The sequence below is a fragment of the Oncorhynchus clarkii genome, chromosome 32, assembly GCF_045791955.1.
Source record: "Oncorhynchus clarkii lewisi isolate Uvic-CL-2024 chromosome 32, UVic_Ocla_1.0, whole genome shotgun sequence".
Taxonomy (NCBI): domain Eukaryota; kingdom Metazoa; phylum Chordata; class Actinopteri; order Salmoniformes; family Salmonidae; genus Oncorhynchus; species Oncorhynchus clarkii.
In genome coordinates, this window is record NC_092178.1 from 32,664,312 (window position 1) to 32,688,241 (window position 23,930).

Here is a 23,930-nt window from a genome sequence, read left to right on the forward strand (position 1 = left end):
TTAAGTTTAGGTTATGGGTTTGGGTCAGGGTTTAGGGTGCGGACGTCCCAAGGATTCCAGATTGCACTCGCCATTATCTTTATGTGGAATTCTTACTCTTTCTCTCCTCTAATCTAAAACATTATTGGATTTGTAGTTTTCATGTCTGTTCTCCCTTTTGTTTACACATCATTATTACAGTCACGGTAGAAATCCCAGACGGAGCGCCACCTCTGGTGAAACGCAACGTTATTTTAGTGGTGTAGTTCTATAGGTATTTTCAAAGACACGGGAAGCAGCAGCCACGTCGAACTTCATTTCCCAGGAGGAAATGTAATCTGTCAGTTTTATACGATCTACGAGCTCAGACAGGCAGTGCAAGGGACGACTCATCTGAACGGTGTCAATTCTGTCTGTCTTTCAATGATTATTGCATTTGCAGTCAAAACAGGCAACATTTAAACTCACTTGGCTATAAATAGTGAATCCCTAGCCCCCCGCCCGCTACCCTTGCACAGAGATATGAGCGGCAGCGGGCGGCCCAGAACTAGCTCGTTTGCTGAGCCACAAGGTGTTCCCGGAGCCACTGCAGCATCCACTGGATCAGCCGCTGCCGTGGGGAGCAGCACGGGAAAGACCGGGGTCCCGCAGGCCTCGGGGAGCAGTTCGTCTGGATGCTCGAATTTAAAGCTGTCCAGTAAGTTTATTATGTATTTTATGAAAAATATTGTCTTCGATGATTAAAAGACACGCATTGCAGTCCAGTGTCCAATGCTGTAGCTAGTGTGGGCAGTTCTGCACGTTAGTTTGAAAAAGCAAGTTAGCTAGCTAGCCAGCCTTCAGTAGCTAAACGGCTAACGTGTCAGTTAGCAAACTAGTTAACTTGTTAACCAACGCCAAAAATCAAGACATTCGCGTTAGTTAGCTAACCTTATTTAGCTTTCTTAACTCGGCAGCTGTCTGTGTTAGTTATGTTAGCTAGTTAATGACATCGAGGTACCGTAACTAGCTAGTTAGCTAAATATATAAAGAAAGCATAAGCAACGCAAACAACCTTAACTACGTGTGCTAAGACATGCTAGCTAACTTGTAACCAGTATTTAAAGCAGATAGCTAGCTAGCGTCTAATATAGGTTTTAGGTGACTAGTTACTAGCTAGTTTAAAAAGGGGATTCGATCTAGTTTCGCTAGTAAGCTGTCTAGCTACTGTAGCTATGCTAACGTTAGTTACACACCGTTTGTACATGTTAACAAGCAAACGAGTTAGCGATAGGTAAAGAGAAATAGTTTCTTGAACTAGCTAACGCGTTAACTGGCACAACAAACTACAGGCTAGCGTTAGCTGTCAGTTGGTACTATACGCTAGGTAGCCTAATTATTTGTTCATAACGGTTGACTAAGCTACTTGTAGCCAGATAACTAGCTTTGCGTTTCCAACACATATTTATGTTAAGAGCACCCTTATCTATTGTTCAAATTAAGTCAATAGTGGATACTTATCTATCCAGTAGCCCAGACAAGTAACCAGTCTTGAAAGAGCCCTCTCTCTATACATTGGCCGTTAATTAACAGGTGATACAGAACTTGATATAAAGTGACGATACATGTAACCGAGCCAGCTGTTTTAATGTTAGCTAGCTAATCATTCTCAAAGTAGACTAGTAGATGACCAGCTGAAATACTTGCTCACATAGCACATCAACAACTTCCATGCATAGCTTGCAAATGTTTTTGTTTCATAGAACATGGTTACAATTTCTCCCTTGTAGTGCGAATTGGATGGCTTTATCCACCATGATGGTCCATGTTAGTCATGTAGAGTATATTATGTTGGCCGACTTTTCCCGGACCTTTTTCCCATATGACTAAAAGTCCCGAAGCTTCTGTGTATGTGCAGATCACGTTCTGCTCGTGTTACTTTTATCCCTACTTCACAAAACACATTTTTGTGGTCCCCTTCACATTTCTCACTGTCAATCGTGAATGGTGATTTTCAGGTTTTACTGGTGATATACATTTAGATCTTCTTGAGTTATAATGTTGCTTCGAAGTAGCCAACAGTGTTGTTTTGAATGATTTGCAGTGAGTTAATTTTAGGCCAGATAGTGTTATTGTTTTAGCGGTTCAGCTCATCTTTATCTTGTTCTCATACAGTGCATTCAGAAAGTATTCAGACCCTTTCACTTTTTCCACATCCTCATCAATCAACACACAATACCACATAATAACAAAGCAAAAACAGGTCTTTAGAAATTTGCAAATTAATTAAAAATTAAACAGAAATACCTTATTTACATAAGAATTCAGACCCTTTGCTATGAGACTTGAAATTGAGCTCAGGTGCATCCTGTTTCCATTGATCGTCCTTGACATGTTTCTATAACTTGATTGTTTGGACAGGATTTGGAAAGGTGCACACCTGTCGATATAAGGTTCCACCTTTGACATTGCATGTCAGAGCAAAAATCAAGCCATGAGGTCGAAGGAATTGTCTGTAGAGCTCTGAGACAGGATTGTGTCGAGGCACGTAACTGGAGAAGGGTACCAAAACATTTCTGCAGCATTGAAGATCCCCAAGAACACAGTGGCCTCCATCATTCTTAAATGCAAGAAGTTTGGATCCACGAAGACTTAGCGCTGGCCACCCGGCCAAACTGAGCGATCGGGGGAGAAGAGCCTTGGTCAGGGAGGTAACTGCTGGTTACTGTATTGACAGGTGCGTTTGACATTTTACAGATTTCGATGCAACCTACTTTCAATGCCTATTTATTAGTAGGCTACCTTGCATCCATTCCAATATTGCTGCACCACTCGGGAGCCCAAATGGAAAGAAACATTTGATGTGCTCATGCAGCCTACATTACATTTTCTTTACTGTAGTAAACTGTAATGAATAACAATTGCTTTTTGAATTTATCGATGATAAATGTCTTGTGGTTTAATTTATTCCACCACCACCATTTTGTTCCCTATAGAGTGTGTATGAAAGGCTGCCTCTCTCAAGCTGTTCTCATTGTATGTGTGGCCTCTCTCCCACACAGTGCACACGTGAGTACCTTCTACTCAGGCTCCTGGTTCCAGAACCAGTTCATAGTTATTGTAAAGAACTAATGGTGCTTTGAAGACGACTGGGAACTCGGGGGAGGGAATAAGGTGAAGGCAACACTGACATCAGTGTTCTTCAGGTCAGAAAGATGCCTGAGTTTCCGACTTAGAATTCTGAGTTGGATGACCGTTCAAAACTATTTTTCCAAGTCGGAGCTTCTTTTTTCTTTTCCCCCCCTCGAGTTCCCAGTTGTTTTTAATGCTTGGAAGTCGGCGATTTCAGAGTTCCCAGTTGTTTTGAACGTGACATAAGTTATTGGCACTCCTGACTGATAAATGAGTGGTTCCTTTCGTGTGCGTTATTGAACAGTAAGTTGCGTTCCATGTCACTGTTTATTGTATTTTCGCCTGTACATTTCTTAGGAAGCACACCATATTTCCCCTTAGAGTTTAGATGTCTCTAATACCGTCTGTCAGCAGCAAAGTGTGTTTAATTAGGTAAATAGCCATGTTGAAACCTACCTTAAACTAGAGTATATTTACTTCTGTTACTCTAGTTGATTAGAGTATTGTGATAACTGATAGAAAATGCAACTAAGTAAACATTGTTTATTTGTGGAACACTGAAATCTTATCACGTGATAGTATTGTCTTGTCAAACAAGCACATGACATGGCACAGGCCAACACGAGTGTTGGATGGTTTGAGGAATCCAAGGTCCAGTCTTGTTTTTTTTAAAGTATAAAGGTCTTTATTATGTGTAGACCACAGAAAACACATGTTTCAGCGTAGAGCCTTGATCGGTGTGTAAGTTATGGAAAATAATTCAACTCTTAGGTGTGGTCTCAAGGGTGAGGTTATCCCAGGTCACCACTTGGGGGGTAGCTAATGGGTTATAATCACATCAATGGAGAAAAACAATCAAAGATGGTCATTGTACAGAATAACTTCTGAACACATTTGAAATAAGGTGGCAGAAGGGCAGGACAAAGGACAGACTCCAAGCAAGGTGGGAGGGGGTGGCCTCATACAGTCAGGTAGAGGGGCCCCTCAGGCAGTTGAGAGGGAAGATAAGAAATGTGGGGTTAGCTGCAATAGTGTAGGCTATAGCCTAGCTGGGGCTTAGTAGCTTCTAATGTACAAAACAATTACATGGTGAGAATTATGAATCTTGAGGTCAAAGCATTTTGGTGAAATGAAATGGCATATTTGGAAGGTTCAGTAGTGAAATCAATTCTGGGCTGATTGATCTAGACTTTGAAATCCTACTACATTGCAGCAGGAGTTTTCAGTGTAAACAAGACACTTTGTTAGTGCAATTCATCCTCCACCGTGGCAGTCTGTTGTTGTTGAATAGTGTGCGCTATATGGACAGCTGGGCTATAGAATTGCAGTGACGAGCATCGACCCAGCTAATAATACTGCCGCGAGCTAGCTGCTATGAGAGAGCAAATCTTTCTCTTCTGTTTGATAACTAGATTTGAAATGAATGTGAGCATGAAAACAGCATCAGTTATTTAGCTATAATCTTTCTGTAATCTAGCTACAGGTGGGCTGTGGACCTTACCTCTCTTTCCACTAACTGGCTAGCACGTCTTCACGCTCTCTTCCCACATCGAACAGAGTTGCTCGTTGATGTATTGGCCTCTGGTGTGCAATTGCAGCCAGCAGTTCGGGGTGTTAGTCCATGTGGGCATCTCCTCCCCCCCTCCCCCCTAAGCATAAAAATGTGGTAAAGTACAATTGGAATAAACTAAAGGGAAAAAATAGTAACACAATAACGAGGCTATATACAGTACAGAATCAATGTGCAGTGGTACGTACGGGTTAGTCGAGGTAATATGTAGGGGTAAAGTGTCCATGCATAGATACAGTGCCTTGCGAAAGTATTCGGCCCCCTTGAACTTTGCGACCTTTTGCCACATTTCAGGCTTCAAACATAAAGATATAAAACAGTATTTTTTTGTGAAGAATCAACAACAAGTGGGACACAATCATGAAGTGGAACGACATTTATTGGATATTTCAAACGTTTTGAACAAATCAAAAACTGAAAAATTGGGCGTGCAAAATTATTCAGCCCCCTTAAGGTAATACTTTGTAGCGCCACCTTTTGCTGCGATTACAGCTGTAAGTCGCTTGGGGTATGTGTCTATCAGTTTTACACATCGAGAGACTGACATTTTTTCCCATTCCTCCTTGCAAAACAGCTCGAGCTCAGTGAGGTTGGTTGGAGAGCATTTGTGAACAGCAGTTTTCAGTTCTTTCCACAGATTCTCGATTGGATTCAGGTCTGGACTTTGACTTGGCCATTCTAACACCTGCATATGTTTATTTTTGAACCATTCCATTGTAGATTTTGCTTTATGTTTTGGATCATTGTCTTGTTGGAAGACAAATCTCCGTCCCAGTCTCAGGTCTTTTGCAGACTCCATCAGGTTTTCTTCCAGAATGGTCCTGTATTTGGCTCCATCCATCTTCCCATCAATTTTAACCATCTTCCCTGTCCCTGCTGAAGAAAAGCAGGCCCAAACCATGATGCTGCCACCACCATGTTTGACAGTGGGGATGGTGTGTTCAGCTGTGTTGCTTTTACGCCAAACATAACGTTTTGCATTGTTGCCAAAAAGTTCAATTTTGGTTTCATCTGACCAGAGCACCTTCTTCCACATGTTTGGTGTGTCTCCCAGGTGGCTTGTGGCAAACTTTAAACGACACTTTTTATGGATATCTTTAAGAAATGGCTTTCTTCTTGCCACTCTTCCATAAAGGCCAGATTTGTGCAATATACAACTGATTGTTGTTCTATGGACAGAGTCTCCCACCTCAGCTGTAGATCTCTGCAGTTCATCCAGAGTGATCATGGGCCTCTTGGCTGCATCTCTGATCAGTCTTCTCCTTGTATGAGCTGAAAGTTCAGAGGGACGGCCAGGTCTTGGTAGATTTGCAGTGGTCTGATACTCCTTCCATTTCAATATTATCGCTTGCACAGTGCTCCTTGGGATGTTTAAAGCTTGGGAAATCTTTTTGTATCCAAATCCGGCTTTAAACTTCTTCACAACAGTATCTCGGACCTGCCTGGTGTGTTCCTTGTTCTTCATGATGCTCTCTGCGCTTTTAACGGACCTCTGAGACTATCACAGTGCAGGTGCATTTATACGGAGACTTGATTACACACAGGTGGATTGTATTTATCATCATTAGTCATTTAGGTCAACATTGGATCATTCAGAGATCCTCACTGAACTTCTGGATAGAGTTTGCTGCATTGAAAGTAAAGGGGCTGAATAATTTTGCACGCCCAATTTTTGATTTGTTCAAAAAGTTTGAAATATCCAATAAATGTTGTTCCACTTCATGATTGTGTCCCACTTGTTGTTGATTCTTCACAAAAAAATACTGTTTTATATCTTTATGTTTTGAAGCCTGAAATGTGGCAAAAGGTCGCAAAGTTCAAGGGGGCCGAATACTTTCGCAAGGCACTGTAATAAAGAGTAGCAGCAGAGTATGTGAAGGAATATGTGTGTTATGGTGGGTCATTGTAGTGTGCGTGTGGTTAGAGTCCAGTGAGTTTACATCAACCCTGTGCAAGAGAGTCAGCGCAAACATTTCTAATAAAATGAGGGGGTCGGATGTGTTGTTGCCTACCCTCACTACCTGGGGGTGGCCCGTCAGGAAGTCCAGGATCCAGTTACAGAGGGAGGTGTTCAGTGATAGTGTTAACTTAGTAATTAGCTTGGAGGGCACTATCGTGTTGAATGCTGAGCTGTAGTCAATAAACAGCTTTCTCACACAGTTGTTCCTTTTGTCCAGGTGGGAAAGGGCAGGGTGGAGTGCAATAAAGATTGTCATGGACCATTGGTCCATGGTTTCTGGGATGAAGGTGAAAGCATTTTATGGCTACAGATGTGAATGCTATGGGGCGGTAGGCATTTAGGCTGGTTACCTTGTCGTTCTTGGGCACAGAGACTATGGTGGTCTGCTTGAAATATGTGGGTATTACAGACTGGGTCGGGGCTAGGTTAAAAGTGTCTGTCAAGACACTTGCCAGCTGGTCAGTACATGCTCTGAGTATGCATCCTGGTAATCCGCCTGGCCCTCGGCCTTGTGAATGTTAACCTGTTTTAAAGGTCTTACATCTGCTATGGAGAATGATCACACAGTCATCCAGGAACAGCTGGTGCTCTCATTCATGGTGTTGCGTGCATCGAAATGAGAATAGAAGGCATTTAGCTCATCTGGTAGGCTCGTGTCACTGGGCAGCTCGTGGCTGGGTTTCCCCTTGTGTAATTCGTGATAGTTAGTTTACAAGACCTGTGGCAAGACCTGCCACATCCGACAAGCGGCGGAGCTGTGCTGTATTGACGCTTTGCCTGTTTGATGGTTTGTCTGTGGGTGTTGCAGGATTTCTTAAAACGTCAGAATTAGTGTCCCGCTCCTTGAAAGCATCAGCTCTAACCTTTAGCTCAGTGCAGATGTTGCCTGTAAGCCATGGCTTCTGGTTGGGATATGTGCGTCCGGTCACTGGAGACAACCTCGTCGATACACTTATAAATTAAGCTGGCCTCCCAAGTGGAGCAGTGGTCTAAGGCATTGCATTGCAGTTGCCTGCTGTGCCACTAGAGATCCTGGGTCGAGTCCAGGATCTGTCGCAGCCAGCCACGACCGTGAGACCCATAGGGCGGCGCACAATTGGCCCAGCGTCGCCGGGTTAGGGGAGTGTTTGGCCGGCATTGATGTCCTTGTCCATTGCGCTCTAGTGACCCCTGTGGCAGGCCGGGCGCTTGCACGCTGACACGGTTGCCAGGTGTACTGTTTCCTCTGACACATTGGTGTGGCTGGATTCCCGGTTAAGTGGGCATTGTGTCAAGAAGCAGTGCGTCTTGGTTGGGTTGTGTTTCGGAGGACGCATGGCTCTCGACCTTCGCCTCTCCCGAGTCTGTACGGGATTTGCAGCGATGAGACAGGACTGTATTTTTTTGCGCACGTGACATGCTTGTAGGAATTTGATAAAACTGATTTACATTTTACCTCATTCAGCAGTGCCGCCTCTGGTTGACCATTTTCTTGTTTGCTTATGGCCTTATACAGCTCGTTGAGTGTGGTCTTAGTACCAGCATCAGTTTGTGGTGGTAAGTAGACAACTACAAAGAATATTGATAAACTCTGTTGATAAATAATGTGGTCTACAGCATATCATGAGGCACTCTAACTTAAGCGAGCAAAACCTAGAGACTTCCCTAATATTATAGATCGCACCAGCTGTTGACAGACCCACCACACCCCGATCTTTACCGGAGGATGCTGTTCTGTCTTGCCGGTGCACGGAATGTCCTTGTTCAGCCACGACTCTGTGAAACAGAATATTCGTTTTTAATATCCCGTTGATAGGATGGTCTCGAACGGAGCTCATCCAGTTTATTATCCAGTGATTTCACTTTCGCCAATAGAACGGAGGGTAAAGGCGGATTGCCCACTCACCGACGCTGTCTCTCCAGGCATCTGGCGCTTCGACTTCTGTAAAGGCGTCTCCTCTTCATACAAATGTCTGAAATTTGGGCCTGGTCATCCCCTCCGGCGCCATTCTATCCCATTGATTCCCCCCGCCCTCGCCGCCGTTAACAGAACTGCGGGAAAACAGTCCCCGACAGGCGCAGACGTAGGACACTGCTTACCGGTGCACGGCTAGTTACCGTTGTTGCCCCCCATTCTTCTGTGGGGTTTATCGGTGGCTGGCATCCGTTAGTGCATTAACGCTACCTACTGTACTGGAGCGCCCCAAATCGCTCCTGTCCTAGCTTAAAAATGGACCAATAGAAGTTTAGAGGGGTTCCTGCAGATGGAAGAATGCCCACATGCAGGAACACCCCGATTTGCATGCTGCAATTTGCACCCTTCTCATATTGGTTGCCGGTCCATCAGTGTTTCCAACACTGTAACCCGAATAGTCGAAGATGGAGTGTACTGCATCTGACTTCAGGTTATGTGTCTTCGATTAGCATCCCAGGGGTATTGAACTGTTTTTATACACATCTGAATGTTTGAAGTGGGCACTGCAAGTCCTGAATCTGAGGGCAACTGGCGCTTCATAGCCAGAAGCCATTTGTCGCAACACTGATAATATCTTGAGTGGTAGGTAGGGCTGACCCCATTTAGTCGATTGTTTGGTCAACAGGCAGTTAGTCGACCCAAGATTATTTATTTTTTTGTCGAGCAGTGGAAAATGTATGCAAAAAATGTATGGCACATGAGACACCTGTCTGATTCACTCCTGTCTCAGTGGACTAATCCATTGCAGAGGCACACCAGTAGTACATTTAGCCTACCATTTAATTCCCATAATTTCTAATCTACAATGTTCGTTTGGTTACTGGAATTTCTGTTAATGCATTCAATATATTGTTAGTTACCGTTGTCATAGGAGTGGACACGTTGTTTGCAGAGCGCACAACCTAGGCTACACTTGTGAGAAGTTATTTTAATCCATTTACGAGTTGTCAATTTATTCCTTGTCTTTTGTTTGAAGCGCTCCTGTCAGTCTTGAGTAAGAACACGCACCTGATTACGCATAGAAGTAGTCCTAGGCTACCTGACCTGTGCACAAATGGAGGCCTGTAAATGTACCCATTTGGAGATCTGATACTATTTCTGATTGTCTTAACTCACCATCACTGTGGAGCTTCTCAAAGTAATTTATTCTTTGCCTCAAACAAACAAAATCTGTTTTTACTTCCATTTCAGAATGACAATAGCTCCTCAACGTAGCCTGTTTGAAACATCGTTCCAGCTCTCTCCCTTTCAGGAAAAAAAAAGATAATAGGCCTACCTGATTACTTCTTATCCCTTGGGCAAATAGCTTACAGCTGTGTCTGTCCTGAGCTCACTGGCACCTGGGAAACTGAGGGCCCATAATATTTTATACAATGTTGCAAGTTTGCTAGCATGAGCTTTGGGCCAAGTTATACAATGTTTCAAGTTCCTTGCAGACAGGCCATGTGTAGCCAATTCTACCTGCAGGCTGCAATGTTTTTATTTGTTGGCTTTAGTTAGCCATTTTTTTTTTTACATTGGCAATAGGAATAGAATTTACTTTTTATATCATTTAGATTTAACCACATGACATTGGTTTTGAGATATGAAGACTTTATTATAAATTAAATGCAACTGTTCCATGACAATGTGCATATGAAAATCATAACGGGTACGGAGATCAGTAGAAATGGAATGATAACTTGGCACTCCAAATGGAAAAGGTTGCCGACCGCTGCTGGCGTAGCCTATTACCGGCAACTTCAGGAGTGTAACGGCAGATTGGCAGAATCTGCTAAAGGCAGCGGCAGTGGGAGCAAGAGTGTCAGTAAGTCTAGTTCCCCCCCCCCATCTTGTTAGGCTATATTGATGTCTGACTCCCTCTTTAGTAATTTGTCTTAATTTTTAATGACGGTGTTTAGTGTCAGACAAGCTCCGTAGCCTACAAAGTTGATTTTATTCAAACAGACACCTTATCTGTATATGGAAAAATACACGTTTTAAAATATTTACCTATTGAAGTTTTTGCAATTTAAGGCGTTGGAACATGTTTGGTAATCGTATTAGGTTATTAAAAGGACCCTTCAAAAATCGTTTCGGCTACTTTAAGAGTGTAGCATAGCCAACCTGTGTATTTTGCCTAGTGGCGAGCGCCCGCTGTTGAGTTTTTGCCACATGAGAGAAATGCTGTGTCTTTGTCTTATAGTAACTTCTAACTCAGTGCTTGACTTGATGAAAGAAGTGCAGGAGCGGTCATTTTCCTAGTCTGTCCATTAGACTATGTTCACAAATAACGTTATGCTGTAGACTTCCTGATTTACTGTTAAGGGTTCAAAAACATTTACCATTTCTTCTCCATGACTTAACCAAATTGTCATGACTATTATTATAGCCTACATGGAAAAAGTAAGCTTTGACACAAAGGTACCTGATCCCATGTAGGCCTACCATCTCCTGCCGTTGTGCCCTTGATCAAGGCACTTAACCCCCACAAAGTAGAACTGCACTGTCAGTCACACCTCCATTTGGAGAGCTCCTGGGTGTGTAGGCTTGGCTTTTGTTCTGGCCCTGAAACACCCAGGTCTGCTTATCAAGGTCCTGTTGAGCTGTTGTTTAGGCTACAAAGTGAACAAAAAGGAGGATGTTTGCCACCCTTGATATAAAATATTGCAACATTACAACCAAATACTTTTTGTCTTTAGAAAAGTATTCCCTCATTCAATGAATCAGGGGTCAAATGGATAAGGTAGGCTACTTCAAAGCAAGGTATCTAACTAGACATGTTTTATATAAGGCTAAAATATGAATGTATCACACGAGATCTATGCACAGCAAGTTATTTGTCATTAGAATATTTTGAAAGTTGTTGCAATTACATGGCTGCTGTTTAATAGAGGAGAATCTCAGCATTCCAACGTTGCCAGTGGGAAGAGGACAACGACAATTAATGCTTAGTTTAGCTATAGTTAACTAGCGAGAAATGCGACAAGTTTTGAATTCGCTGTCTAGTTGGTCTGTCATTATTTTATACCTGCTACTGAAATGTCACGCTCTCTCTCCTCTGGCAACAGCCCACTGGCGCACACACACAATTACGGGTCATTCCGATGATTGCTGATTATGTAGATTAAGTGATTGCTTATATGTATGTGTGCCTTCATTAATTACATAAAACTGATGAAACAAACTTCCATGACTTTTCATGACCTTAAACTCTAATAAAACCCCTAATTTGACAATTTGGAACAGCGCATCACGCGCATTCAGGCTGGCACATTTTCAATCTGCGCAATTTTGAACTGCCTACTGTTAGGCACAGATTCAGACTAGTGGCAAATAAACATGAACAAAATAGAATCAGGAAATGTATGCCCTCCACTCGATTGCTATTCAATGCAGATCCCGCGGCATTTCCGCTTTGATCAACCATTTTTGACTGTGTTAACTTGGGCCAGAATAGATAGGCTACTTTGTTTTCCCAAAATTCCGCAAAAATTAGAGGTGCCAGTACGGTGCTCCAAACAGCTCCGGCCCAAGTAAAACAATGGTCATACGATACTATTATATGAAGTTCTGTTATGTAGAATACTATCATTGTGATCTTGTGGACATTGATTCAGCTTGGATTTATCTTTGTTAAACGACCATTCGCCAGAGTAGCCTGTTTGCTACGAATAGAGCAGAGATAATAAACGCATGCGCAGAAGCTTCGAGATCTTTAGTACAAGGGGAAAAGGATCTGCAGCCAATTCCGTATTATGTTTGATGATATAAATTTGACCTCAAACCTCATGGTGTAAGTCAATCTTGGTGAAACATTGAGCAAAATTGTGGACAGCAGCTTGCAATTGCTTGCTCATTTCACCTGGGATATGAACATTGAGTTGTTATTTTACCTGATGCATAAAGTCCTTTTCTGAATTTTTACCCATTTTGAGTCACACAATCGTGTGTTCTCTTCTCTGACATTTAATCCACCCATTTAAAAGGGGAAACTAATAGTTTCTAGTAGTCCTTCTGAGGAATTTCATATGTCGGTTGGCAACCAACTTTAAGGTGCATTACCACCACCAAATGGACTAGTGTTCATCTTTCAATCACCCACACGGGTATATGCTCTTAAAAAACAATTAGGAGATGGGAGAGGCGGGACTTGCAGCTCATCAAGCATCAAAAATAGAATCAAGTTCTATTTTAGCGCCTTGCTACACAGAACAAGGAGTTTCGATGATATGTATGTGTACATTTATTTTGCAACACAAGCGGTGTGGTCAGCATGTTAGAGCAGGGTCATTCTCAGTGCAAAGGTCTCCAGTTCAATTCCAGCCATCTGGCCCTGTTCTGTCCTCCATACAGGGAATGAACCTTCACATGACGGTATGGCTGCCTCAGAGAACTCTCTGATCCAGGCCACCAAACACTTGTTTGCGTTCAAGTGTAATGGATGAGCTCGAGGATGGGCCTATTGAGTAATCGCAAGTCTTGTGTTCCTTAGGTCAAAAGATGTTCAAAGGAGCACAAATAGCCTCGGAATAGTGATATTGGATTTGACAGTAAAGCATGTATTTTTCTCATCTTCCGACAAGGCAGGCGGTTACTATAGTGGTTAAACAACCACGAGGTAGTTACTATAGTGGTTAAACAACCACAAGGTAGTTAATAACTCGAGCCCTGGATTCTGTTCAGTAGGACATTGGCGCAACAATTTTTGCAACGCCAAACAATCTTATTGGACAGGTCTAGATACTATTTCACTCAGTTTAAAACATTTTCTCCTTAACATGACCCTGTAGGGCTATTTCCTATGCTGAGCAATTATTTTCTCTGCCTGCTGCCTGTTTTGGAAATGTAAAGGCCTATTATAACTTGAGCCCTTGTTTACGTCACAATGTTTAACTTGGTCACTAATGTTAGCCATACATTCATTCAAAAGACCATCACAGTTCCTGATGCAGTAACTGTAGGAATGAACCATATACAGTGCATTCAAAGTATTCAGACCCCTTGACTTGCACATTATGTTACGTTAAAGCCTTATTCTAAAACATATTCAAGTATAATTCTCATCAAACACACAATACCCCATTAATGACAAAGCAAAACTGTTTTTATAAATGTTTGCATTTTATTTAAAAAAGTATTCGGACCCCTTAACTTTTTCCACATTTTGTTATGGCCTTATTCTAAAATGGATTAAATAGCCCCCCCATCAATCTACACACAATACCCCGATAATGACAAAGCAAAAACAGGCTAGCAGAAGTTCTTGCATATTTAAATAAAAAAACGGAAATATCACATTTACATAAGTATTCAGACCCTTTACTCTGTACTTTGACGCACCTTTTGGCAGCGATTACAGCCTTGTCTTTTTGGGTATGACGATACAAAATTGGCACACCTGTATTTGGTGACCTTCTCTGCAGATCCTCTCAAGCAATGTCAGGTTGGATGGGGTGTGTCGCTGCGCAGTTATTGTCAGGTCTCTCCAGAGATGTTTGTTCAAGTTCAAGTTTGGGCTCTGGTTGGGCCACTCAAGGACATTCAGAGACTTTCCCTGAAGCCACTCCTGTCTTGTCTTGGCTGGGTGTGTAGCGTCGTTGTTCTGTTGGAAGGTGAACCTTTGCTCAAGTCTGAGGTCCCGGGCACTCTGGAGCAGGTTTTCATCAAGGAGCTCTAATGTACTTTGCTCTGTTCATCTTTCCCTCGATCCTGACAAGTTTCCCAGTCCCTGCTGCTGAAAAACATCCCCCACAGCTTGATGCTGTAACCAACATGCTTCACCGTATGGATGGTGCCAGGTTTCCTCCAGGCATTACTTTTGGCATTCAGGCCAAAGAGTTCAATCTTGGTTTCATCAGACCAGAGAATCTTGTTTCTCATGGTCTTAGTCCTTTAGTTGACTTTTGGCAACTCCAAGCGGGCTGTCATGTGCCTTTTTACTGAGGAGTGGCTTCCATCTGGACACGCTTCCATAAATGCCTGATTGGCGGAGTGCTGCAGAGATGGTTGTCCTTCTGGAAGGTTCTCCCATCTCCACAGAGGAACTCTGGAGCTCTGTCAGTGACCATTGGGTTTTTGGTCACCTCCCTGACCAAGGCCTTTCTCCCCCGATTGCTCAGTTTGGTCGGGTGGCCAGCTCTAGGAAGAGTCTTGGTGGTTACAAACTTCTTCCATTTAAGAGTGATGGAGGCCACTGTGTTCTTGGGGACCTTCAATGCTGCATACATTTTTTGGTACCCTTCCCCAGATCTGTGCCTCGACACAATCTTGTCTCGGAGCTCTATGGACAATTCCTTCGACCTCATGGCTTGGTTTTTGCTCTGATATGCACTGTCAACTGTGGGACCCTCTATAGACAGGTGTGTGTGCCTTTCCAAATCATGTCCAATCAATTGAATTTACCACAGGTGGACTTCAATCAAGTTGTAGAAACATCTCATGGATGATCAATGGAAACAAGATGAATCTGAACTCCATTTCAAGTCTCATTGCAAAGGATCTGAATACTTATGTAAAGTTTTTTTGGGGGGTTTTATAAATTTGCCCACATTTTCTAAAAACCTGTTTTTGCTTTTGTGTGTGAGGATACATTTATTTAATCAATTTCAGAACAAGGCTATAATGTAACAATGTGGAAAAAGTCAAGGGGTCTGAATACTTCCAGAATGAGCTATATTAACATCAATGTCCTTGTTCATTGACACACCATAGTAAAACATATTTTCTTATTGTTCAGATAATAGGCATACCTTCCCGTTTTCAGTTTCATACCTAATGAACACAACACTGATCACCTCCATTTCAAATCTGAAAAGACAACTATGTCGTTAACACAACTTACCGTTGTTTCCCAGGGGACAGTGGGACGGTGACTACAGTGGTGGCCACATCTGGGCAGGGTCCCGACCGTCCACAGGAGGTGTCCTACACGGACATCAAGGTGATCGGGAATGGCTCCTTCGGTGTGGTGTACCAGGCACGCCTCATCGACAGCCAGGAGATGGTGGCCATTAAGAAGGTGCTGCAGGATAAGAGGTTCAAGGTATGGAGGCCATTCTCTTGAAGACATACAGGCTTCGTGTCACCCAGAATCATATTTGTTTTTTTTCCCCCAAGCTATAGCACATAATCATTTATAGAAAGCTGTTTTTTAATGGGCCGTAATGCTGAGTTTTCTTTGGGGGTTTTTGCTGTCTAAAATTGTTATCACTTACATTTGTTATCACTAATTTGTTTAACATAATAGTGATATGAATATCCATTTTTGGATTGGTCTTGTAAATTCCCACTAATGTTATGAGTAGCTACTTGTTTGTCTGAATACAGGGACACCGCTTTGTAATTTTACAAGGAACATTTCCATATTAGTTTGTGGGAGAAAATTGGTATTGTAGCCTACGTTTCTTTTTAGGTGACAGAAATGTACTTGAACAAACGCGTATCACGCGCGTACTAAAGATCAATGTGCTTACAGGTCAATCAGAAACCCTTGACGTTTCCCACTATTCTTTTGTTTAACGTTCCTATGTAGAACCGAGAGCTACAGATCATGCGAAAGTTGGACCACTGCAATATCGTGAGGCTACGCTACTTCTTCTACTCTAGTGGTGAAAAGGTAGGTTGCCATCCATTGTTTTTGGCACACTGAGCACCTGAACTGTCTGTTTCCTCTTCAAATGAGTCATTTTTCCCACTACAAAGTTTGTTACATTTGTAAAGTGCTTTTTCATTGTACAAGAATAATCTGAGGACGTATGGAGTTATGATTTAGTGTAGTGATATAGTGATTTTCAGTTCTCTTCCCCCTATACAGAAGGATGAGGTGTATCTCAACCTGGTGCTGGACTTTGTCCCGGAGACCGTGTACAGGGTGGCCCGGCATTTCAACAAGGCCAAAAGCATCATTCCGATCATTTACGTCAAGGTAAACTCTCTCGCCTTCTTTTTCACTTGCTCTCTTTCATTGTCCCACTTTTGCTTGCCGCAGCGTCTGTCATTGGACTTTGTCCAGTATAAGTCATTCAATTATCAATCTTCTTTTTTGTTTACTCTTCCGGACAGGCTTGGCATTGACACATAATGACTCCCTCTTATTGATTTGTTTATAGTTCTAATTGGTCTCTGTTCGGACATTTTGTCTCTTCTCAGGTGTACATGTACCAGCTGTTTCGCAGCCTGGCCTATATCCATTCCCAGGGTGTCTGCCACCGAGACATCAAACCCCAGAACCTGTTGGTGGACCCTGAAACGGCCATCCTAAAGCTCTGTGACTTTGGGAGGTAAGCTGGTCAGATATTTCCCTCCACACAGTGTGTTAACATGCCATTGATCCAATATGACTGACAGGTACCTAGTATTGAAGTACACTTGGGTCTTATGTGTTCTGGTTGAATAAATGGGCTCAACCAGACAGAATGTGAAATGGATGCAACACTATGCAACACTGATCCAGTTGTCCTTAGTTACAGTTACCTACTCACACCCTTTTCATGTGTATTTTCCCCATAGTACATCCAGTTCTATTACTATGCAGACAGATGCAGGGCTGCTTTCTATAAAAAAAAGTATACACTGCGCTTCTTAATTGTAAATCAATAAGTAGAAATCTCACTGAGATATTAACTTCGGTATAAAACAAAATAGAACTACACTGAGACGTGGGAGACCCACCCCTCGTTTATTGGTTTATCTCGTCCTGTATACCTTAGTTTCCGCTAAACACCAAAGGGTAGTGTGGTCAGGTGGTCTCAAGGAGGCACCAAAGAGCCGTGTATATTCCCATACCACATGGTTAGGCCTGCATGGCTCTACTTGCTAAGCATCTAATGCTTTTCTTACCAGTAACAACTGTTGCAGTGGTTAGAGATGGGAGTATTGTAAGAACACGGTCTTGGCATAACCTAGACTCAGCTTAGGAGACTGTATTAGCTTCAACTAGATTTATTTTAGAATACTCTGGTTAACCACAAAGATTGAGAGACAAAGATGTGTGTGTGTGTGTGTATGTGTGTGTGTATATATATATATATATATATCTCTCAACCTTAAAAATTAAAATTATTCAAATCTATAAGTAAAAATTCTACCAGAGCTCCCTTAAATTGTGGGGAAAAGGCCGCACTTGATCGTTACACTTGAACCACTCCCATGGTGAAAGGAGATATTACCGGCCGCAATTAATATGATGAAAACGATGTGTGGGGAGGCACAAACTTCCATCAACACCTTTGTCAGATAACCCTGTGAAACTAAGAATTGATGCTATAGCTAGCAATCAAGAGGAAACTGAGGAAACTCCCTACCTTATGCTCTCCAAATGGACGTTAGCTGTGAGGGCCGAGATGCATTGACCTTCGTTCGCTACATGTAGGGGGATGCTTTTCATGAGGACATGTTGTTTTGAGCATGAAACGGCACAGGGGCTGTTCAGTGTGCTGCGTGGCTATACTGACACAACCAATTCCATGGGATCGAAGGTGGGCTTTTCCACAGATGGGGCTCCATCTATCACAGGACGGCGGGCAGGCCTCTGCACTCTAGTTATGAATGTCTCCCTCTGCCATATGGACGCATTGTATCATACACCGGTTGGGGTATGTTCCTTGTCAATCATTTGCTTATTGGTGAAATCAGAAATCAGACAATATCTTTAAGTAAATCAATCAAAAACATTTTAATGCAATTGCAGACAGGAGTTGACCATGGCAACATAGCACGCATGTTTCCGAGTAAGTTCTGCAAAATAGGAAAGGGTCCAAGTTGCTTTAATATGCTTGCAGTCAACCCCTAGTGATGTTAACTGCCTACGTCAACACCTTCTACTCATGAGACCAAGCCCATGCATATACAGTTATACAAACTTGCAGGAGAGACAATAGTTCCAGTGTTTTCTAAGGGCTCCGCAGTAATCTTCCACTCTCCAAGTTGCTTTATAGTGGTATGTCTGACTAGTCTCATCTCTTTCACTCCCCTGCAGGGTTCTGTGTCTATGAATCTCTTTTAGCCTTGAGGCGCTTTCTCACAGACACCCTGTTTTGACTGCAATAACTCACATCTCTCAGACCGTTTCTTATAAGAAGCAGAGACTAGAAAGGAACTGTGGAACAATATTAAACATTATAATGAATCTATGTATTGCTAATCTGTGGTCCAGGACTCTGTAGTGGGGGAGGGGTCTTATACCCCTTCCCCTTCTATTAATTAAACATAATCAATTATTATAATACATCAAACATTTGGTGCAGCCCCTATCACGACCCCAAGGTGACCCCATCCCCATCACATCCACTGAGCAATAATGGATACACGAGAGCAACTGGCGGCAAAAAAGCTGAGTGCAGAACCTGGATATTCAGCAGGTAACGTCAATTGTAAACTACATGGAGATACGGGATCAGAGCATGACTGTTCTATTTCACTTTGAGGCTTGGTGGTTATCGAGGGGGAGTGTTGGAATATTTTTTATTTTTGGGGGGTTGCGAGGGGAACTGTTGTCATTCGCAATGGATGTAAATACAGACTTTGACTTTCTGTGTAAGAAAAGGTGTCTCCTTACCTACAGACACTTTTTTTTGAAAAAGAACAAACTGAACGCAGGCATGCAGGGGAAACACCCCCCAAAAATCTACAGACTAGTGTCCGAATCAGCGAAATCCATTTGACTGTGATCCTGGCTCAGTTGACATGCCAGTAAGTGAAATCGGTACAGCTGATTGAGTTGTCATGTGACCGAATGCTGCAGAACACGCATTCACTGACTTTGAGACGCTCCGACGCAACATGCGTCAAGCACACCCATCTCATTAGTGCCGGTGAGATAAGAGAAATTGTCAGACTCATTTGCAATTTGTCATAACCCCACATTACAAATATATATGATGGTGAGTTGAGAATACAATCAGAAATACTGTTTGAATGTTTTGCAATTGACTACCATAGCCCCAATTTTAATTGTTGGGGTCACAAAAGTTTTCAGATATCAGAATGGGGTCGTGGGCCCAAAAAGTTTGAACCCCTGGTCTAACCTTTAACCTCTGCGGTTGACCCCTGTCTGCAGTGCTAAGCAGCTGATTCGTGGGGAGCCCAACGTGTCGTACATCTGTTCGCGGTACTACCGCGCCCCAGAGCTCATCTTCGGCGCCACCGACTACACGGCCAACATCGACATCTGGTCGGCGGGCTGCGTGCTGGCCGAACTGCTGCTGGGACAGCCCATCTTCCCCGGGGACAGCGGAGTGGACCAGCTAGTAGAGATCATCAAGGTGAGTAAATAGGAAAAGGGTGTGTTTTTGTTTATGGTTTACACTACAGGGACAAAATACCTGACATTCTGATAACATATTAGCATTGTGTGTGTGTGTGGGGGGGGGGGGGGGGAAGTTGGATTATAATCAGTGCTGTGGAGAGAAACCAAATGATACCCATTGTACACTACTAACTGTATACTTGTATGTCTGCTACTCAGGTTTTGGGAACTCCAACACGTGAACAGATTCGTGAAATGAACCCCAATTACACAGAGTTCAAATTCCCCCAGATCAAAGCGCATCCCTGGACTAAGGTAAATGGTTATTGTGTGTGTGTAAACATTATTCTATTTTTGGCTTTCAACTAATGTCTTATTTTGAATGCAACTCTTTCATGTTGTCTGTGTCCTTGTACCACCTCCTTACAGGTGTTTAAGCCTCGCTCCCCTCCGGAGGCCGTCGCCCTGTGCTCGCGCCTGCTGGAATACACCCCGGTCACGCGCTTTTCGCCCCTGGAGGCCTGCGCTCACTCCTTCTTCGACGAGTTGCGCCAGCCCAACGCCCGGCTGCCTAGCGGCCGAGAGCTGCCCCTTCTCTTCAACTTCAGCACCACCGGTCAGTACACCTCGTTGACCCCTGGCTTTCTGTGACCTGAAAGGGGTTGACTCGATTTAAATTCAGGGAATCAATTTAAACTTCAATTCAAGAATGTAAATGGACCTGACCCCAACTTTGTTTTGTAACCTATGCATATATCCTAAAAGTAGGTGCAGAATATCTACAATATGAAGTTTACAATATATTTGTTTCAATATGTATTGTAGTATGTGTTTTAAGACTTTGACCTCATTTTGAAATGCGATTACCTTGGTCTTACCACAGTCTTATAAAACGAATGCTATTTCCCATCTCTTGTCTCTCCTTCCAGAACTGTCAATCCAGCCCCAGCTGAACTCCACCCTCATTCCTCCTCATGCCCGCGCACAGACTGCGTCCTCTGGTATGAGCCCCGCCCCGTCTCCAAGCATAGGCATTGGCTACGCATTTCACTTCAGTAGATAGAGTAGCTGTCAATCATACATTCCCATATCTGCACCTGGTGTTATGAAGCAGTGATTGGCTTGCAGACATTCTAGGTTAGGTGGAGCTCTAAGCTGCATCCAAATAGATAGTAAGGTGAATGCTGCTTTTACAAATGGCAAAAAGAATGTCATGTTTCTGGTCAAAGTAACCTTTCTGTAGAAGACAGCAGCCAAAGGGGCACCAGTCTGAGAGACACATGTTGGTCCCTTTCTGCATTGAGAACCCCACCTTTCTGCATTGAGAACCGCACCTTTCTGCATTGAGAATGTTTGTAGTCTAAAGGAGGTCCTCTAACTGGAAACCTGGGACGGGTTTTCTAATCAGTTTTAGAGGTCTTACTACAATTAGCTGTGTAATTGCTTATGTTTCCAGTATATTCCTGACAAGCAAAAGCAATGTATTATATCCTCTCAATATACCTAACACTATCTCTCTGCCACTTCCCTTCCTCTTTCCCCTATCCCTTTGTAGATGGCTCTGGGTTAGACGGCTCTTCTCAGCACAGCTCTGTACCCGGATCACTAAACAACAGCACCTGAAATGTCCCTGCAAACCCTCGGTCTGCCAGCCCGACACACACACACACACACCTCTGTCTGCCAGCCTAAACACACACACACACACACACACACTGTATTGCTTCTTTCTTCCTTGCTGCTTGTTATTTTTCCCCATTGGTTACAAACATACCTTTTTTTGTACTGTACATACATTGAACAAACCATTCATAGCCGGAAGAGGAGATCATTAGCTGACAAGGTAGTTTTGTTACATGAAATTGAGACTCGATCAGCACTACAGGCTAAGAGTTGGAGACACAAACACACTTTCTCATGTACTGACACCTTAAGTGTTATCCCACTCCCTCGCTGCATCTCCTTTGGCCCTCTTTCTCTCCGGCTGTTTATAACACTCATGTCCCTGCTGTTGGGGGTGACATTTAAAGCTCCAGTAGGTGGGACAGGTCCTCGCTATAATACTTTTAAAAATCTTTTTTTCTTTTTTTTAAATCAAGGTATTTTTTTTTCTTTTTATTCTGTTTTATTTATTTGACTGAGAACTTCATGAAGAGTTCCTGCCACCACCACACACAAAGTGAACAGGAGTTTGTCTCTAGAAGCCAATTGAGGTGTTTCCCCAGTTAGTCTACGATGCGACCAAATGATTCTAATGGGAGAAAATGGTGTTGGTTGCAAGATGGAGAGATGAAGAGGCTGTGTTTTGTTTTATACTTTTAAATTATATTTAAAAAGAGATTAAATGACAGCTGCTTTTTTTCTTTTACTTGTAAATGTATTTATTTTTTAATTTGCTTCGGAAAAGGCACTGAGTTTTTACATTGAAACGGGAGTGCAAGTTATAATTGGTAGCCGTACTTGCTAGCAATTTCCCATGTGTGTTGAGGACCTAAAGGAAAAGATTTGACAGAGGGTGGTGGAGTTTGAGAGATCCAGGATTCACATCTATGTAGCAGCATCTCTCCCACTGACAATCCCAAACTGAGCCTACTTTTACTGTCCGTGGGAAGCCGATCAAGGTGCTATCGACGATTAAGACTGCTGTGGTAGTCAATTGTCACCTTCCTATTGGCTTCAATAAATGGCATACCATCAATTATATTTGGTGCTTGTTATCCATTCATAGCATGAACTCTTCAGAACTCCTGATTTGAAAGAGGGAGCTTTCTGAAAGTATATACAAACCCGTGCTGTGTTTTGAGATGTTAATTTCAAATTTGCAGTGAAGAAAGTGGACTTTTCGCAGCACACTTGTAAGAATCTTTGTCAGTGTGGCACCCGTCTAGATTGTAGAGGACGAAGGGATTATTAACTATGGGGGTTCAGCCATATGGACATGAATATATACTATATAGAGTAGTTAACTCCAGTTTGGACTTTGACACAGACCCATGATTCCAGTTCCTTATAATAAATTCTCTGAAATGGGAGTCAAGGTGGGTCTGTGTGAAGACATACTCTGTTACTGGTGTAGAAGTGCAGATAGCTAGTTCATAGTAGTCCTATAGGCTTGTACTTTGCTATGTGCTTGTGGGAGTTCATGAGAATAAGTGAGAAATTGAAGGGTGGGGGAATAGCGGAGTATTTGTGTGTTCATGTGAAGAATTGTACCCGCCAATTCAAACTGCACCGTTTTTAAAAAGCCAGTGTTGTAGGTTTAGCTCAGTTCTCAGTAATGACCACTTGAATGCTTTCTAGTGCAGGCGCGTTATGCTATTGTACAACCTCAGCCACCCCCTTGTATGAACAACCCTCATGTGCTGACATTGATTTAAATAACTAATTTTTCCTCCCTTTATCTCTTTGAAGCCATCTGCTTCCTAGCCCAGAATCCCAACTGATTTGCTTGAAATGTAGCATATCGTTTTGGATTCCATTTGCTTCTCTCCCTAACCCATGCCCCCCCCCCCCCCCCCCCTCATCTTATTGCACATCTGTAAATATCACCCACTTTTTTTTTTTTTTTTTCTCCATTTTCCTCGTTATTTGTATTAGCGTTTATTTTCCATTACCTGTTGAAGCCGTCCGTAACTGACTGGTCTCATTTCCATTCAAAAGTCTGTAAATACAATTTGTTTTCGATGTCCGGATTTAAGATGTAAATACCCCCCTAAAAAAAAAAAAAAAAAATCTCCCTATTTGTTGTCTCTCTCTCCATCTCTCTGGTTGTGCACCCCATCAACATACGAATTGTACTGTATCTCGCTGCTTTATTTATTGCTCACTTGGTGTTCTCTCATGTAGGGAGAGGTTGAGGCACCTAACTGTTTTGTGGGCATTATGTCAAATGTACTGTACTTGGCACCTACACATTGGTATTTTAAAGCAAGTTACTTTTTTGAATGGGGAAAAGGTGTTTTGGTTGGACATATCAAGATTTAATCACTCTCTGGTACGATTCCAACTAAATAATTTCCAGTTTCACATATGTACTGACCTATGACAGGGAAATTTGAGTGTGGGCTGTTTTGAGTTTACCAGACAACCATTCGGCCAATGACTTGCCCCCCATTCATTACAATGGGTA

At 42.7% G+C, this 23,930-nt stretch overlaps 1 protein-coding gene across 1 annotated transcript; it reads left to right on the plus strand.

Moving 5' to 3' along the window:
- Positions 1-322: 322 nt before the first annotated feature.
- Positions 323-23,533, plus strand: LOC139391892 (glycogen synthase kinase-3 beta-like). The gene is made up of 10 exons (XM_071139509.1): positions 323-676; positions 15,411-15,598; positions 16,088-16,171; positions 16,370-16,480; positions 16,705-16,835; positions 19,613-19,817; positions 20,021-20,116; positions 20,231-20,417; positions 20,731-20,802; positions 21,357-23,533. Exons 1-10 carry the CDS (start codon positions 502-504, stop codon positions 21,422-21,424), a joined length of 1,317 nt encoding a protein of 438 aa, XP_070995610.1. The 5' UTR covers positions 323-501; the 3' UTR covers positions 21,425-23,533.
- The last annotated feature ends 397 nt before the right edge of the window (positions 23,534-23,930 follow it).

Coding starts and splice junctions, on each gene's coding strand:
- LOC139391892 (XM_071139509.1), top strand. CDS start 502: ATGAGCGGCAGCGGGCGGCCCAGAACTAGCTCGTTTGCTGAGCCACAA. Junction 677..15,410: donor CTCGAATTTAAAGCTGTCCA/GTAAGTTTATTA, acceptor GTTGTTTCCCAG/GGGACAGTGGGACGGTGACT. Junction 16,836..19,612: donor AAGCTCTGTGACTTTGGGAG/GTAAGCTGGTCA, acceptor CCCTGTCTGCAG/TGCTAAGCAGCTGATTCGTG.